The 19,019-nt window shown below is 39.3% G+C and overlaps 1 protein-coding gene and 1 long non-coding RNA gene across 9 annotated transcripts in view; one reads left to right on the forward strand and one right to left on the reverse strand.

The window, feature by feature from the left end:
* The first annotated feature begins 88 nt into the window (after positions 1–88).
* Positions 89–19,019, forward strand: part of eea1 (early endosome antigen 1) — a 40,949-nt gene continuing 22,018 nt past the window's right edge. For 2 of the 3 annotated variants that reach the window (XM_053622917.1, XM_053622918.1), the window contains exons 1-9: positions 89–245; positions 4,579–4,653; positions 5,053–5,165; positions 6,872–6,926; positions 7,050–7,115; positions 7,280–7,319; positions 7,450–7,554; positions 7,667–7,788; positions 10,555–10,710. In XM_053622917.1, the coding sequence (XP_053478892.1) occupies positions 222–245; positions 4,579–4,653; positions 5,053–5,165; positions 6,872–6,926; positions 7,050–7,115; positions 7,280–7,319; positions 7,450–7,554; positions 7,667–7,788; positions 10,555–10,710 (756 nt within the window). In that variant the 5' untranslated portion in view covers positions 89–221. Of the gene's footprint in view, positions 246–4,578; positions 4,654–5,052; positions 5,166–6,871; positions 6,927–7,049; positions 7,116–7,279; positions 7,320–7,449; positions 7,555–7,666; positions 7,789–10,554; positions 10,711–19,019 lie in introns of those variants that run through there. The other variant, XM_053622919.1, reaches the window with a different exon arrangement.
* Positions 11,139–17,500, reverse strand: LOC128606628 (uncharacterized). 6 transcript variants are annotated; one of them, XR_008385714.1, is made up of 4 exons: positions 16,956–17,500; positions 15,346–16,792; positions 13,367–13,806; positions 11,139–13,188 (listed from the first exon to the last, which is right to left on the reverse strand). It is a non-coding gene; the product is annotated as an uncharacterized LOC128606628 (long non-coding RNA). The 6 variants fall into 6 exon arrangements; XR_008385715.1 differs by having other exon boundaries at positions 11,139–12,465; positions 12,967–13,188; positions 15,346–17,500; XR_008385716.1 differs by having other exon boundaries at positions 11,139–12,157; positions 12,293–13,188; positions 15,346–17,500.

A 19,019-nucleotide genomic window follows, 5' to 3' on the forward strand; every position in this document is an offset into this window, starting at 1 on the left:
GATTTGTAGATAGACGCTTTTCGGATTGTGATGCAAGGCGCTAAAAGAGGATTTTCGATAAGTACTACCTGGCAACCCCGGCAACCCCGCCTTAAGTGATGTACTAGTTGGACGCTGTGCTCTGTGCAGGTGTCAACATCAAACACACACCGCTTACATCTGCGACAGGCCGCCAGACCTGGTTTACTTTAGCTAAAGGCAAAAAAAAAGAAGAACGTACAATGCTCAGACGAATTTTACAAATGGTAAGACAAACGGTGAAAGCTGTACTGTTGTTCTATCAAAGGTTCCGTTATGGTAGCTGGTTAGCTAGGCAGCTGGTTAGCTAGGCAGCTCGCTGCTTCAGGCCTGCATTGGGACATATCAGGCCTGTGTATTAGCCATGTATTCGGGGTTCGTTATATAATTATTATTACATGTAATTTGAGTTGTAAATGTGGATAGGAGCACAATAACTATGTAGTAAGATCGTGTTGCCTGTTTGTCATCATTGGAGGAAGCCTAGCTAGCTAACTAGCTTAGCAAATTCATCACAGTAATTGACTAGCATAGTGGCTAAATGAACTACCTAAGGTTAGCAAGAGGTCGCGCGAGCTTAGTAGAGCTAAAACCGTTAAAAAAAATTTGGTTGTGGCTCGTGCTAAAAATGACGTAATGTTGTTGTTGTTGTTGTTTATTATTATTGTTGTTTATTATTGTTGTTGTTTATTATTATTGTTGTTTATTATTGTTGTTGTTATTATTATTATTATTATTACATGGGTTTGTGAGTTGGTCACGTGAATAAATGCACTTTCTATTAGCCTCCAGTTCCAGTTGGACTATTTCTCACAACTAATAACGGATCCCGACTGAACCGCGTTTAAAAAAAAAATAGTCCGTTACAGATTCTGTTTTAGTTCAGTCCTGATTTCTGATTCCTCGGGAAATGTGATGTGTAGATCACGTGACCTGCTGATGTCAACAACGGCAGTGATTATGTTGATGTGAGAGTGTTTTCATGCAGTGTTTAGACTAACGATTGTTTTGATAAGCGGTTAATCTGGCGATTATTTCTTTGATTAATCGATTAGTTGGGTTAAAAGGACAGTTTTTATTTTATGGGAATTTTTTTGGAAAATTTCACATTCTGTCCAATGTTATCCTTCAAACATTGTGTAAATGGAAGGCTATGAAAAAGTTATTAAATGTATCTATGTGGGTTATGGTATACATTGTGCAAAGGATTAAAAAAACAAAAACATTATATTTTAAAAATAAAACAAATAAACAACAACTAATTGTCCACAAGCTTTAAAGCACAATTTAAATTCCTATATTAAAAATGCTAAAAAAGAAAAACAAAAAGCAGAAACTAAGTGTTAACTGGTAAGAGGTTGAGTGTTCTGCAGTAACACACACATTCACTCATCTGTAACGTTACTTTATTCTGTAAATGTACGACACTTCTTACATTTCTATACAATTACATGTTATAACCCCATTACAGTTACCGCTCTCATAAAAACACAGTTACTTTTCTTTCTAAATATAGCTAAATACAGCATCAAACAACATATTTGATCCAAATGAATATTTTAGTCAGAGGTAAGGCGCTTCCTTTCTATTGCACGCTGTTTTATTAAAGTACATGTGTGGACTCGCGCTCATTCAGTGAAGTTTAACGGAGACTCACTTGCTGTCATGACGAGTCTTTATGTAAAATGGAAATACTGGTGTGAATTTCTAACATTTACAGATAAGGATATAAAGGTAAAAATGTAATTTCTGTGCTGAAGAAAACATGCCTGGAACACATTAAACAGCACGCGCATCTGTCGCAGCATCTGACACAACAAGCCACGTTAATACATTTACGAGTTTGTTTGAAGCGCTTATTATAAAACATTCTCATGTTTTAGTTTACCTGGATCGTGCACTTTTCCCACCACAGCTAATTCTGTGACCTCCGCTGTGTTTCAGATGTTTTATTCATAGAAGTGCGTTTTTCATCATTTTGAAGTGACGTCACTTACTTGGGGGGGGGTGGATAAGACATCACTCTTATCCAGAGTGATGTCACAGACCCAGCTAATCCATAATCAAGTTCCTTATCAATTATTTTGATTATTGATTTTTATCAATTTTATTGATTAGTTGTTGCAGCCCTAATTTAGACTTGTAATCGTGGCTTTGAGTTGAGTCCTTATAGCTCCTGCATGTACAAGATCTGTGCTGTTGTGGTCAATAACACGTTATAATAATTCTGTCAAAGCCAATTAAGTACTGATTGAACATTAGTATCAGACCCAGTACTGATGCCTATTGAGAAGCCTGTTTTAGAATTTTAGCTTTAATTTCCTGATATTTACATCTAGATGTGGTAAACAACCTAAACAACATGGCACCTTTTGTTTGAACGCACCCATTTTTCAAATTATTAAAAATATTGGAACATGTGACTGACAGGTGTTTCTTGCTGCCCAGGTGTGCCCTGTTAGATTGATTGTTTAAACAATTAATAGCTCTGAATATCGGTTCTTGGTTTGAGCCCTGGGTTTCCCTGTGAAGACTGCAATTGTTGTTAAAAAGGATAAGCCAACATGAATTTCAGAGAGCTGCCTATGTGAGAAAAGCAAGCCATTTTGAAGCTGAGAAAAGAGGGAAAGTCTATCAGAGCCATTGCACAAGCATTGGGCATAGTCAGTACAACAATTTGGAATGTTCTGAAAAAGAAAGAAACCACTAGTGTACTAACAACCAGACATCCAACAGGTCAGCCAGGTTGAAGATATCACAAGCCACCATTCAAAGAAGACTTCAAGAGCAGAAATATAGAGGCCATACCACAAGATACAAACCACTCATCAGCAGTAAGACTCAGAAAGCCATATTGGAATTTGCAAAGAAATACAGAGTTGAGCCACAAAAGTTCTGGAACCAAGATTAACCTCTACCAAAGAGAAAAAACATCGGCTCATGAACCAAAACATAAGAGCTCATCTTCAAGCATGGTGGGGGTAGTGTCATGGTTTGGGCTTGCATGGCTGCTTCTGGAACAGGATCACTAATCTTGATTGATGATGGAACTCATGATGGTAGCAGCAGAATGAATTCAGAAGTTTACAGGAACATTTTGTTTGCCACTTTACAGAGAGATGCATCCAATCTAATCGGGAGGCGCTTCATCATGCAGCAAGACAATGATCCAAAACACACTTCCACCACAACAAACGACTTTACCAGGGGAGAAAAGTGGAAGGTTTTAGACTGGACAAGTCAATCTCCAGACCTTAACCCAATTGAGCATACATTTCACCTCCTAAAGAGGAGACTGAAGGGAGAAAGTCCTCCAAAACAAATGACTGAAAGAAGTTAATGTAAAAGCCTGGAAAAGCATCACAAAATGAGAATGAAACAGTTTGGTAATATCTGTGTAAGAAAGGGATATTCAACCAAATATTAAGTGTTATTTACTTTAATTTACTTAGACTTTCTGTACCTATACTTTTACTCACCTAAAAATTGGGTAGTCTGCTACCAAAGGTGTCGTGTTTTTTAAGTGGATCGACGCGTCTAGATGTTAATATCAGGAAATGAAAACTGAAATTCTGATCTATCGTTTTATATTCACCTTTTGATCTCAAACCCAAATGTCTTCACTGTATAGCAAAAACAAAATAATTGGCCTTACCATTCTAATACTTTCGGAGGGGACTGTATATATTTTTATATCTATAATCTTTATCATTAATGTTTTTCTCTTGTTTTAATTTTAAATATAACTGAGCTCTTTTTAGATGATTATGGATAAGGTTTTAAATAGTAGATTATTAATAAACAGTATTGTAATAAGTGATAGTGTTAAATTACTTATAATTATCGGAATCACTTTTGAGTTTATTATAAGGAAGTAAAATGTTTTGTTTCCCCTGAAAAAACAAACAAACAAAACTTTGCCATCAACTGCATTGTTCGTATGTAAACGTGGCGTCATGTGACCTAATTTACTTTCTCTGAACAGTGGGTGATATGTCATGGGGTACAGTGTAGTATTGTTTGAATTCATTCTAGGGTCGAAGTTTAGTTGGGAGAATCTTTAACCATTTTCTAATGCGCTGTGGTGGTGGTGTGTTTTCCAGTGACTCCAGATGACAGCATTATCACGTGCAACCCCTTCCTCTTTTCCTCTGTTCGTTAGTCAGGCTCTGGTTTAATGCTTCTTGTTTAAACTGGATATTGATATGTGGATGATAGTTGTCCCCACACAGCAATGAATTATTTCTAAATAGAAGGTATCAGAGTATTTCAGAAACTTGGATTGAGACCAGTAACTGGTGTTGTGAAATCGTGTGGAATGTAACAGTCAGGCCAAGCCTTGCTCATCAACTCGCCCAGTTCAACTGTACCACAGGAACAAAGATACACGTTATACACATATCTAACCTCAACTGGCCCTTCTCTCTCTCTCTCTCTCTCTCTCTCTCTCTCTCTCTCTCTCTCTGTGTGTCTCTCTCTCTCTCTCTCTCTCTCTCTCTCTCTCTCTCTCGCTCACTCTCTCTCTTTCTCTCTCTCTCTATCGGTCTATGATCCACACAGACTCCTGGAAAGGGAGGCTCCCAGGCACCTGAATCTGAGCAGCCGTCTGCTGACTTAAATAATGAGACTTCAGAGGTAACTTGAGTTAAGTTTTAGTTTAATGTATGTGGCACTCACATTGTTTAACCTTACTTCAAATATACAGTTTGTAATTTTTAAAAGTCTTTCTCGATCTAATAATCATATAATTTGATCGATATTAATGGATCAGTGTAGTTCCCTCACTAAGCTTCTGTTCTTCACTAAGCTTCATTTTTATTGCCTTGCAGTTAGCTTTTCCCTCAGTCACAATGGAACTGCACAGCCATTACTTTTTTTTTCTTTTTCTTTTTATCTTTCTTTCGACTAATGAGGCATATGTGGGCTAGTACAATTTTTCATTGCAATTGTAATTTGCATCACATGCCTGTAAGTACCTAAGGTAGAATATAAGCCCAAAGTGTGAATTAATTACCTGTATATGTTTGTGCACAGGGCTTCATTTGTCCACAGTGTATGAAGTCTCATAACTCTGCTGAGGAGCTTTTCAAGCATTATGAAGTTTACCATGAGCCCCAGGAACAGCCATCTCATCTCAGCTCTGGGAGGTCAGATCTCAACTCCATTTCCAGTCCTCCAGCTTTGTTCCTCAACGACATTGTTCACTTTTACAGTCTGATGTCCTCATTTTGTCTTACTATTTGCGTTTAGCTTAAAAGAATTCTTCATCAGAAATGGAAGCCCAAATATTTCACAGTTTGAACTTCCTGATTTTATGCTGATAAGTTGGTCATGGTTTAGGTTCAGTCTTTGGTTTGGTTTTTTTTTTGGGGGGGGGGGGGTCAAGATTGTATCACAGTTTACTTTGAAATGTGTCTGCATGGAATTTGATATTTTGACTCACTGATGTTTTAGGAGTCACTTCTCCACATGCTTTGGTTATTGTTTGTGCATGATCAGAAGTAGGGGAGAGTTTTGCTCTGAGCATTGATTTGACTAAGTAGATTTTTAAATATAAATAAATAAATAAATATTGTTCTTTAAATTGGCCCTTAGTTGACACTGTTGTTTAAAGGGGCTGTTGTTTGATCATTTAAAGCTTCAGCTCTGTACAAGCCACTTAATGAGCAGGGTGTATCTTATTTTATCCTAGTAGGGGAAAATACCCTTACAATATCTACACTACACTAATAATAGTTGTTATAGTAATTACTACTGTAGTATTATAATAACTACTGTTTTGGTGGCATGTTAGGCGGGAAAAAAACATGCACATCACATGCATTAGTAGCGAGGATAGTGAGGACAGCTGAGATGATTATTGAGGTCTTTCCTCCCTCCATCATAGACATTTACACTACACGCCGCATCCGCAAAGCCACCAGCACTGTGTATGAACCCCACACACCCCTCACACAAACTCTTCACTCTCCTGCCATCTGGATAAAGGTACCGTAGCATTCAGGCCCTCATGGCTAGACTGTGTTACTGCTTCTTCCCCCAAGCCATCAAACTCCACAATACTCAGAGACTGGACTGATGCACACGCCCACTCTCATCCGGAACTAAACACCATCCCACTCCCCTTGCAATTTTTGCACATTTCTGTATTGACTACCTGTATTTTTGCTGCTAACTTATAAAAATATTGTGTTTAATTTCTTGTCACGACTATACTCTTTACCTGGCTGCTACCGCAATAAGTGCTATGTCCATATATGGTATAAGCTAATCTGCTGAATAATGTCATAGTACTATAATAATATTATGTTTATATTGACAGCATTTTTTTATTATATTGTTATTCTTTTACACTTTTTTGCACTACCTGTTATATCTGACAGATCTGACTTCGCACTAGAACTGTGTACTGCTCGGCATGACACTGTGCCCATTGTCCTGTTTTAGTAGTACTGTACTGTCTTGTGGTGTTTGCACGTGCACTTTATGTAAAAATGTCTAGGTCTTATTTAGTTGTGCCCTCTCATGTGGTTAGTGTGTTTTATGTAGCACCATGGCCTGGAGGAACGTTGTTTGTTTCGCTGTGTACTTTACCAGCTGTATATGGTTGAAATGATAATAAAAGCCACTTGATTTGATTATGCATTGAACCATGGACTGTAGATTTCCGTTTTCAGTTTCTGTTCAAAACTGTTAGACTGCAATAGGTCATTTATTAATACATAATTACAGACTGATATAGTGATCCCACTGACCTCTGATAATGGAACACTGTTGAGATACTAACAAGGCTTAAAAAGTTTTTTTTTTTTAAAATTTGTATTCATATTTCTATCATTTGTTTTAATTTTAGGGAGGACTTATCTCTTTTGCGACAAGAAGTGCAGGATTTACAAGCGTCACTGAAGGTACTTACTTGCCACGTCATCTAAATGTAAAATTGACCATTTACTGTCTCTTACTTTCTCTATAGTTTTATTTAACATCATTTCTGTGCAACGATTTAACCCTCTTTTTTGTAATTGTTACAGGAAGAACGATGGTTTTCAGGAGAACTGAAAAAAGAACTAGACAAAGTGCAAGGACAACTGAAGCAAGTAATTTCTTTAAAATTTTAAATCCAATATTTTAATGCTACTAATTTAAACGTGCCATGCTCAAGCTAAAAGGGCTTAAAGGGTCTAGCTGCACATGTGCACAACAACTTTGGGTAATATTTATTTAATATGTAATTACTTTTGGGTTTTTTCCCCCATCCCAGGGACCTCAGACTGATGGCCAGGTAGGCATAGAGGACTCAGGTAAGCTCACTCTTCAGTCTTAAAATTTCTCTCAGTTGTTTGGTTCAGATATATCAGCATGCATAGATCGCTGTAGATGCTTTCAAATGGAAATTGCTGGTTCAAACGTCTTGCTTGTCTTGCATCTCAGAACTGGAGATGAAACTCCATGAAGCTGAGACCGAAAAGTTCAACATCAAACAGATGAAAGACCTGTTTGAACAGAAAGCAGCCCAGCTGGCCACTGAGATTGTAGGTAAGGGAACCTGAGAGTTTGCCTTCTTTTTACTTTCCTCAATGGAAATTGTTTGAAATGGTAACTGTATGGAATTATTATTTTGACGTGTGTCAAATGTGTTTTATTCCAGATATCAAGTCACGCTATGATGAGGAGAAGAGCCTGAGAGAGGTGGCTGAGCACAAAGTGAGCAGCCTGCAGCAGGACCTGCAGAGAGAGAGACAGGAAAAAGACAAACTGCAGACAGAACTGGTAACCTACCTCTCACACTCACTCACTCACCTACAAACACACAAACACTTTCATATTACTTACAGTTTCCTCCCATGACTTATAACATTATTTAACAACCCACACGAGAAGAAATGCCTGCATCCCAAAATACACAGGCTCGATTTAGAGTCTAATCATTTTTTCACTGTAATGTCAGCCGAGTGCATCTTTCTCGAACTGTTCCATCATAGCTGAACACATTTTGAGGAAAGCGCTATCTGCTTACAAGAGTTCAGAGACACCAAAGTTATTTTTTCATAACTTTTTTAATGTCTTTACCAAGCACCAGTTTGCATTTACATTCAGCTGTCGTGCAGTTTGTGATCAAAACACTCCCGTTACTCCCTAGTGGTACAGCAGAAAAGCATTGACCCTATCGTCCAGAGATCGCGAGTTTAAATCCCGATGATGCCACAGCAATCCCAAGAGTGCAAAATAGAGTGCTGCAAGAATGAGTCCTAACATTTTAGCACTTCCGGTTCCATCGTCCCGAAGTCAGTGGGTTTCTTGAATGGGTTTTTGGTTAAATTACTGAAAAAAGGTCTGTGGTTAACACAAGCTTAAGATATTTTCACGTTTTATTCGATGAGATTAAATACATCAGTAATACCCCACTCGTGATTTTTTTAAAAGCTTTTACAAATCTTGAAAAAGATGGTTGCTAACAAGTGGCTAAATGGGATTACAGAGGTTGTCGGGGACATTAAACATCATCATGCCAAACAGGAAAACTCATCTACTACAGCCTCATTGTGTTTATACTTACGCTCTTGCTAACAGTTCCAACTCAAACTTTCCAACTTGTACATTTTCATTTTATAGTATTGTCCAATTGTAGTGGGTTTAAAAAAAAAAAAAGATTTAGAAAGTTGTCAGAAGCTAAGTGGTGGTGAGCATTTTACTTCAGACAATTGTATTCAGGCTTCAGAATTCATAAGTTTAGTTCATTTGTGAAGATTATCTTGATGAACAAAACATGTAAGAATCATAAACTTTTGTTGGTCACAGAGCTTATTTTCTGCAATAATCTAAAAGCAAATGGAAAAAGCCTGTTGGATTTTTGTCATGGGAACCAGGATGGTGCTAACTTCTGGGTTGACCTACAAATATACAGTGCCCTCCACTAATATTGGCACCCTTGGTAAATATGACCAAAGAAGGCTGTTTAACCTTTTTACATTTTGTTCAAAAAATTCACAAAAATACTCTGCTCTCATGGATATTAAACAATTGCAAACAAGGCAGGTTTATCAAAAAAAAAAAAACATTGTTAAATATAGGTGTACAACAATTATTGCCACCCCTATGAATTCATACGAGAAAAATATATTTGACGTATATTCCCATTGATATTTTACATTTTTGTAGTACACCTGGGTGACTAGAAACAAGAAATTGTTCAACCATGACTTCCTGTTTCATAGGATTATAAGTATGAGGTAGCACATAGGCCATATTCCCTTAGTAATTCATAACAATGGGTAAGACCAAGGAATGTAGCTGTGATATGCAACAAAAGGTTGTTGAGCTTCACAAAATGGGAAGTGGCTTTAAGAATATAGAAAAAGCATTGAAAATACCCATTTCCTCCTTCAGGCAATAATTATAAGTTCCATTCAACTGGAAATGTTATGTATCAACCTGGAAGAGGATGTATGTCTATGTTGTCTCTATTAACTGTGAAGAGAATGGTTCAAGTGATCAAAAAATCTCCAAAGATCACAGCTGGAGAATTGCAGAAGTTATTGTGGTGGTGGCCCGTTAATGTTTTGGGGCTGTTTTTCTGGACATTTTGTTAGGATACATGGTATCATTGACTCTGTCTAATATCAACAGATATTAAATGAAAATCTGACTGCCTCTGCCAGAAAGCTTAACATGGGCCATGGTTGGATCTGCCAGCGGGACAATGATCCAAAACGTTCATCAAAATCAACACAAAAATTACCGACCACAAAACAAGGTCCTGCCATGGCCATCCCAGTCCCCTGACTTGAAACCCATAGAAAACCTGTGGGATGAACCGGCATTATAGAAGACTGTTATCTTGGCAAAGGGAGGTAGCACAATGTATTGACTGAAAGGGTGTCAATAATTGTTGCACACCTATATTTAACAAAGATATTTTTTGGACAAACATGTTTTGTTTGCAATCATTTGATATCCATGGGAGCAGAGAATTTTTGTGAATTAAAAAAAGGTCAAAAAGTTAAACAATAAAGACAAGTTTTCACAGACTTCTTTGCTCGTATTTTCCAAGGGTGCTAATATAAGTGGAGGGACCTGTATATCATCCCTGCAGCACTCTATTGGCCATGCTGTTAGGGAGGGAGGCGTGGCATACTCTCTCTCCCCATCAATCACAGTGACACTAGCCAGTCACGCATGCAGAACTGGGCGTATAGCACTTTCCTCCGTCTGTGTTTTGTCACTCCCTCAGGTTACATGAGCAACAGTTGAAAAAGTAAGATGACTTCAAGTTCTCAGAGGAAGCATGTGATAGCCTTTGCCCTCTCTGGTTGGTAGTTGTGTGTGATAGGGCAGAGATGCCTGATGGGTGGGAATTGATCATGACTAAAAATTAAAGAGAAAATCTGGGGGGGAAAAAACCCAGAAGTGTTTTTTGCTTAACTAGTTTTATTTAACTAAAATTCCAGTATCAGGTGCCATTACACTTTGTCTAGCAGTGCGCTGAAAATATGTGTGTTATGACATTGGTGATTAACTCCCTGTGTTTTGATTTAGCTGCAGAGGCCGGGAGTGGAGGATGTGGAGGTGTTGAAGAGGGAGCTGGTGCAAGTACAGACGCTGATGGACAACATGACTCGTGAAAGGGAGGAGGAATCTGCACGGATCAAAAATGAGTATGAACAGCTGCAGAGGAATTTCACTACCTCAGAGGTGAGACTCTTCCACATACAGCAATCAATGGGTCAAAATCGTATTGCATAACTTAAATGCTTATTACTTTTAAATGTTTCTATTTCTACATATTTGTCTTATTTCGGGAATCTGGATTATTTACTTCCTGTTTTCCTAAGTAATCGAAATTCCAATAACTCTGTCTTCAGGACTGTTATAAATAGCTTTATTTTTTGCTAGTGAGGATTTATGTGGCAATGCCAGCTACACTCAGTGTTTTATATGCCTCATTTGTTATTTTACCATTAACTGTACTGTTTTATGCAGGTATGTGAAAAAATTAAAACACCCCATGGAAATTGTTGGCTTTTTTGCCATATTTGGACTAGCAAACATGTGCTTGTTTGCAAAACCATGCCTATTAATGAAGTTGATATACTTGAACAAAACCACAAGGCAAATGATCTTTTTCAATCATTTATTCAATTTCAATAGATGTGATATTCTTCTGTGTAAAAAGTAAGTACACCCTTGGCCTCAGAAGTTAGTATTGCCCCATTTAGCAGAAATGACTTCTTGTAGGTGTTTTGCATAACTGTCCACGAGGCTTACTGCAATTTCCGACCACACTTCCATGCAATATTCTTTCAGTTGCAAGATGTTTGAGGGTTTTCTTGCATGTACTGCCCATTTCAAACCCCCCCACAGCATTGCAGTGAGATTCAAATCTGGGCTTTATCTAGTGTGCTTAGGATCATTATCCTGTTGAAAGATCCACTTTCAGTTCAACTTAAACTTTTGGACAGATTGACTCACATTATCTTGAAGCACTCTTTGATATGATGCAGAATTCATAGTTGAATCAATTAATGCAAGCTGTCCAGTCCCTGAGGCAGTGAAGCAACCCCAAACCATAACATTTCCACCACCATGCTTCACAGTTGGTATGAGGTCCTTCTCCTGAATAGCTGTCTTTGGTCTGCGCCAAACATGTCTGTTGTTACTGCATGGGTGGCTTCGGCTCAGGTGGTAGAGCGGGTTGTCCGCTAATCGTAGGGTTGGCGGTTTGATTCCCGGCCCACATGACTCCACAAGACACAGCTCCCGATGGCAAGCTAGCGCCTTGTATGGCAGCTCTGCTACCATTGGTGTGTGTGTGAATGGATGAATGAGAACCCATGTAAAGCACTTTGTAGAACCGCTAAGGTTAAAAAAACAATTAAAAAATATTTATTTGTCTGTCCAGAGCACATTATTCCAAAAGGCCTGGTCATTGCCGATATGCTCATTGTCAAACTTGAATCTTGCAAAGGCTTTTTCCTGTCATACCTCCAATGCAGGTCAAATTTGTTCAATCTCCTTCTGATTGTAGAAGCATGCACTTTGACACCAACAAATTGCATAGCTGTAACGAAATTTTGGGATTCTTGGAGACTTCTTTTTGACGGTTGTCGTGGAAATTAGACAACACTCGCAGACTTGTCCTCTGAAGGTAAAAAAGGGTTTATTACAGAAAGATGGTTAATGCAAGATAGAATAATGCAGGATAGAATAATGAGAGCACTCTGAAGCACTTGTGCTGAATCACTACTATATATATGAAACGCAGAGCATGACACACTTCTGTGTACCGATAAGAAGCAGTTTGAGGCAGTTCAAACAGGCTTTGTTTCAGGGTCTTAGAAGATGTGCAGACGAACCTTGAACAGAAGAACATGTTTGTGTCTTTGTATAGCAGATAAACATTCTGTACTGATCTCAGTGACATGACATGGCCTTCTTAGGCGTTAACCTCTGATGAGAATGAAACAGAACAAGAACAAAACTATTACAAAGTAAAAATGCATAATTTCCCTCACATTTCCCCCATTTTATCATTACAAAATATGATAACTAAAATTAACAGAGAAATTACTATGCTGTGAGTACATCAGAACTTCAGAATCCTTTCACGGTTCAACTGAATTCTTAATAATACAGACATAATGAAGGCGCTAAGGTTGTTTTTGCGCATCTAAAGTATCCTGTCATCAAGCAAGCTCATTTTAGAGTGAAATGAGAATCGTCATGGTCAAATGCATATGTACAATAGACGTGAAATGGATGTCAATGGGTCATCATCGTCAGTGTCGCTGGGAGGATCTGATACCCAGTCAGGTTTAGGATACAAGTCAGGTTGGTCATCATAGGGATCGTAATCAGTCTTTGTCAACATCAGCGTTTGGTCATTAGTGATTTCAACGAGAGTGAGAGACTGCTCGGAACGAGAGAAACAGTACAAGGCAAGATGAGCACCTTCGGCTCTGGCACCCTCCTGCAGTGGCTCACACACATCCATGTGGCTCTCTGGTTGACTTTCACTGCTGAATGAGTGACAAAGAGAACCTGGAATGACCCAGACCACCGTGGCTTGTTCCACCTGGTCCTGCGGAAGTCCTTGTTCACGATCCACTCTCGGGGCTTCAGATCATGCAGCGTTAGTCAGTACGACACAATCATGTGGTTCCCCGTCTTCCTCTGTTGGAAGGAGAGTAGCAGGGTTAAGGACAGTACATCGTTTTATAGTGACATTCGGCATGTCTAGTAGTATAGTGTTATGGTGCAGCCACCGTTGGGTGGACAGGTGTGAGGTTTTCTGTTCAAGTAGGAGTAACACCTCATGTGGAACCAAGAGGATCAATTCTGAGTAACCTACCTGGTCTCTAGATGCCACCACAGCTTTCTCAGCTGCTGCTACTACACATACACACGGGGGAATCTCTGCAGTGACTGGATCCAACTTACCTGAGAATGAGACTGGAAGACTGGAATAGTTTAGAATGACAGTTCTTTGATACAAACGCATACCTAGGATAGATAGAACTTGTTTCTTTGTCAGAGGCTTTGGATACTTCTGGCTTGCAGATACTCTGTCAGCTGAGAGTTTCTTTCCCTTTGCAGAAATGTCATGCCTTAGAAATCTCACTTCATGTTGTACATACTGTAATTTGGAGAGACTGGCTTTGTGACCTTCTTTGGCAAGATGGTGCAACAATTTAATGGTGTCAGTTTCACACTGTGCCCTGGAGAAAGTGGTAGCGGTGCTAAGCTGTCCTTTAGCATTTGGTTGTATATCGTTAGTGACTCTCAATATTCCTAACACAAGCGAGTGAAAGTGTAAGGACATCTGTTAAATATGAATGCAAACCAAAACTGTCTTTATCAAGAGGTATACTGAAAAACGCATTAGCTAAATCTATGACCGAAAACCATTCACTATTTGCTGGAACCTGGCTTAATATAATATAAGTGTAAGTACTGTTTGACTGCTGCATTAACCGCTTGCAAATCTTGTACAAATCACTATTCATCAGATTGTAGGATTTATTTTTATTTTTTTGCTTCTCACACTGGAAATATTGGAGTGCGCACTGACGAATCAGGACAGGGAACAATGACCCCTGCTCTTTGTAGTGAATTAAATACTGGCCTAATTCCCTCAAAAGGTTTAAGAGGGTATTGAGATTGTCTGGGCCTAAAGTCAGATTTTGGCTTGATCATGACTGGTGGTGCAATTCTAATCAGGCCTACGTCATGTTTCCCTTGGGCCCACAGCCTGAGAGGCACCTTCTTCAATTGTGGGTGTGTCTCTAGGGGTGTGGGGCTTGTTCCAAGGTTCAGAAACATTCCCTGGTCATGGCATATTACATCCAGGTTAACCTTGCACATTTCCTGAAAGAATTTTTTTATAATCTCCCAGCATCAGGCTGTACCATATGTTGGAGGTGGGTTTCTGTTCCCAATCTGTAATTTTCCCCCTCTTACATAATCTGACCCACAGTCCCACATCTTTCTACTGTTTGTTCTTTATTTTGGCTAATGAGATGTGAGGTGCTGATTCTGGGACGAAAATTGCATGCAACCGCTTGTCACTCAGTTTGACTGAACATGCACAAAATTTGTCACACCAATACACTGCTTTTAGGTACAGCTCTTTGCTTTCTGGGATATCCATAAACCATTCTTTCTCAAAATTAAAGTCTCTTCCTTCATGCACTTGTGCTGTGCAATAGAGGACAGCATAAAATCAACACAGTTGTCCTTCATCTTATCATGTGCCAACGTCAACAAACAAGCACACTCTCTAGGCTTGTTATGCATGGACCACTGATAAACACAGAGCTCTGTTTCTTTAACAAATGGAGTTCCCAAAGATGAGTCATCAGTTATTGTTACTCCTTGAGCTGAGGACATCAAATTTAAGTGTAAAACACACATTAAGTTCCTGCCCAGTAGATTGACTGGACATGAAGATGAAATTAGGAATTGGTGGGTTACTCTTTTCCCATTTTCATATTCACAACCTAACGGTTCAGAGAAACATTCTAATACTGAATGCCCTGCCCATGGAGTGCAGTGGCTGTGAACTCATTTTCGGGGATTCTTTTAATTCGCAGTATTTTATTACTGAATACGTTGCTCCTGAATGTACCAAAAATGTGACACTTTGCCCATTAATTACAAGAGATATACATGGTAACTGTATAAAAGGAGAGGCATTATACTTTAAAAGGTTAAGGGTCATGACTGTTTCAGACATTTGTGAACTGTCAGTCTGACTAATGTTGGATGTGGGTGTGTGCAGATATTCCTGTTCTTTGTGAGCTAACTGATAGTTTGGGTGTCTGATGTCACCTCTTCTGTTCCCAGGTGCGTCATCCTTCCCTTAGCTCCGCCCATCAGTTCGCTTCTGCTCTGGACAGTCTCTTGCAAAATGTCCAACTTTTCCGCAGATAAAATATGTGAAGTTGTATCTATGGGGGTTGCCACCTGGCCTTTCTCGTCCACGTCTTTTTGGTTTTCTTCTCCTCTCCATCTTTCTTTCCTTTCCCTCTCGTATCGGCTTCTCCGCATGGATTGCATACCTTTCCACTTGTGAGGTTCCTGGTGTCCCAGGTGATACATTGTTGTTTGACTATAGTGGCAATTTCTGGTTTCATGCCGTTCATAAAGCTGTTTCTGAGATGTGCCTCCCATGCTGTGACGGCCGCCCATCTGCCACAGCGTCGGGTTTCTCCGAGCCTGAGTTTGCATCATGGATCTCAGTGAGCCTGGACAGGTACTGTGATACAGTCTCTGAGTGTTGTTTCCACTTGGCAGTTTTTGTCATGTCCAGTCACACAGGAAAGGTGTTCGTCAGCCTCTGCTGGAGCGCCGTGATTTGTGCTCTGTACCTTGCGTTGACTCCACCATCCCACTGTGGGCTGATCAGGCGGACATCGTTCTCTAGGAATTCACGTGAAACCTTGACCCAGTCCGTGCCAATTTCGCCACGAGCAGTCGTCGTAGTTCACGAGTGGTGGGTCTGAATTCTCCGCAGAATATCTGAAGTTCATCCCCAAACTTTCGTCATCCTACTTCGCGGAGCGCCGGCAGATGCGTCATGCTGCTCCTGATGTCTTCCAATGTCCAGGGTCTGTAAATAGGGCCTCCTTCTCTGGCAACTTCTAGCATTGGGACATTTACCACAGCGTGCATTGCCCCTTCTCTGTCCGATTTTGTTGGTCTGAAGCCCTCAGGCAGCAATGTTGTTGGTCCCTTCACTTGGGATCTCGTGTGTAACGCCACCGGTGAAGTTAGGACGGCTGGCGCATAGTACGGTGGGGTTTGTGGCTCAGTTCTGAGAAGTTCAGTTAGAGTGGCGTAGACTGGGCTGCTTCATCGTGAGGAGTAGCCTCTGAAACTGCAGGTTTCTCCCTCCTTATTGGGTGTCGCGGAGTCCAGGTCGGGATCGGCTTTCTGCAATTTAGCGCACTGAGAAACAGGTGGGGGCCCTGCCTGACATTTTTTTCTCTCTTTTATGTTCCTCGCTCTGCCATTCAGCAAATGCCTTCCAGTCTGCTAAAAACTGCACTTCGCTCTTTGTTTTAGTCTCTCTCCTTTGTCTCCAAATTAAGTTTCTGTTGTACTAACTGTCTGAGACTAAAACTACCTTTTTCTGGGAAAGCGCATTCTTTAACCCGTACATCGTATAGGTTCAAACATCCTTCCCCATAATTCACATGGATGTCCCATCTCAGGATGTGCTTTGCTGCATGTTTTCCCCATATTTTATTTTATTTTATTTTTTCAGCTTCTGTAACTTTCAAAGTTTTGATCAATTTAGCATGCTATTAAAATCAAGTGAATATGCATTCTTGTGCACAGACAGAAAAGGTTTGTGTGTGCCAAATCTCTAGACATTCAATTAATCATATAACCTATAGGTTCATTAGAGCAAACCTTAAGAATGTAAAAGAGTTTACCTGTGAGGCGAGTCCACATATAGCAATTTGGTAGGGCTTACAGTTTTCTCTTCCCTTCTTTTTTTAAAAATAATTTCTTTTTTTTTATCTCAGTAAAATTTACTTGTGCGTTAAATTTGCCAAGTGTATCATGTACCACTGATATGATGGAACGCGTCAATGGGGCATGCCACTTGATGATAACTGGCCGCAAAAATACTGCGCATCTTGCGCTTCTTAATAAGTACTCTCTTATTTATCGCTTGAACCGGACTCTTTCCATTAGCAAATTTTTTTTCTGTTATTATCTCTCTCTCTATATATACCCGTCGGTATATATCTTAGTTTTGAAGCTGTGATCTAAGAAACACCAATATCTCTGCCGTCGCAGAAGCGAAGTTCTTGGAACTTCTTATAAGAAATCGCTCCATGTAATACTTCTCTCAATGTAATAAGCACATTTCTTAAGACAGCAATACACAATGACTTCATAAAATTCTAATTCTAAATTCTTGAAGATTCCTACCAGTCAGTGGTGAGGCTGCATCCTCTTTCACTCTGCACAAAAAGGGCAAACCGCCTGCGTGTCAACACAGACTTCAGGATAAAACTTATACACGAACGTCCTTCGGTTTGCTTGTTGTTCAGAAAAGCTGAAAGACTCGCACAGCCCAGCCAGGAGACGCCAAATTGTTGTGGAAATTAGACAACACTCGCAGACTCATCCTCTGAAGGTAAAAAAGGGTTTATTACAGAAAGATGGTTAATACAGGATAGAATAAAGCAGGATAGAATAATGAGCGCGCTCTGAAGCGCTTGTGCTGAATCACTACTATATATATGAAATGCAGAGCATGACACACTTCTGTGTACCGATAAGAAGCAGTTTGAGGCAGTTCAAACAGGCTTTGTTTCAAGGTCTTAGAAGATGTGCAGATGAACCTTGAACAGAAGAACATGTTTGTGTCTCTGTATAGCAGATAAACATTCTGTACTGATCTAAGTGACATGACATGGCCTTCTTAAGTGTATTCCTCAGATGAATATGAACAGAACAAAATTATTACAAAGTAAAAAATAATTTCCCTCACACGGTCTTGGGCTGAATTTGCTGGGACGGCCTGTCCTGGACAAATTGGAAATCTGCGCCATTTGTAGATGATTTTCCTTACTGTGGAATGATGTATTTCAAATAATTTGGAGGTCTTTTTAAATTCTTTGCCAGACTCATAGGCATCCACAACCTTTTTTCTGAAGGCTTTACCGAACTCAGGTCTTGGGATGATGACCCCACCCACCTCAATAACAAAGGGAACACCAGACACTAGATATGAGAGGGGTATAAATAAGACGGGTTCCACCTGCACTCCCTAAGCAGCTTATAATCACTGGCAATGTGACTGTTTTTTTTTTTTTTTGTGTTAATTTAAATTGTGAAAATTACTACAAAATGTCAATTTTATGTGTCATTTGATTAGAGTGCATCAGTTTTAATAATAGGCTCTGTTTCAAAGACGATCAAATGTTTGCTTGTCCAGATATGTCAAAAAAGCCAACAGTTTCCATGGGGTGTACATATTTTTTCACGTGACTCTATAATTAAGCTTATACTTAAGATATACTTCAGTTTATTAAACCTTGGTTGCAGGTGACCAATACATGGTCTGCCCTCTATTGGTTGATTGTGCATGTTATTCATGGCTATAGCTTCTGGTGTTAAGCAAAGGCAAAAATAAACTACATATAATAATATAATCATTACCTGCTTTCAGATTATTTATAGTTTCATAGTCATGTAAACTGTGTAATGTCAGATTTCTTGAAAGATGCCTGAATTTTAGACCAATAATGCGGTTATACATCTGTTTTCCTCACCTGCAAAATGACCACAAAGCAGCAGCTTCCCCCCCAAAAAATTATTGTTTACAGTAAAACAATCCAGTGTTTTAACTTAACAGAAAAATACATTTAAGTTCTATGAAACACATGATGTCTTTAGAAACAAAACAGTGTTATATTGTTATATTAAGTGCATGTGAACACATTGGAGTAGTTGTCGCCAAACTCTGATTTTATCAAATTATT

Source organism: Ictalurus furcatus, chromosome 4, assembly GCF_023375685.1.
Source record: "Ictalurus furcatus strain D&B chromosome 4, Billie_1.0, whole genome shotgun sequence".
Taxonomy (NCBI): Eukaryota; Metazoa; Chordata; class Actinopteri; order Siluriformes; family Ictaluridae; genus Ictalurus; species Ictalurus furcatus.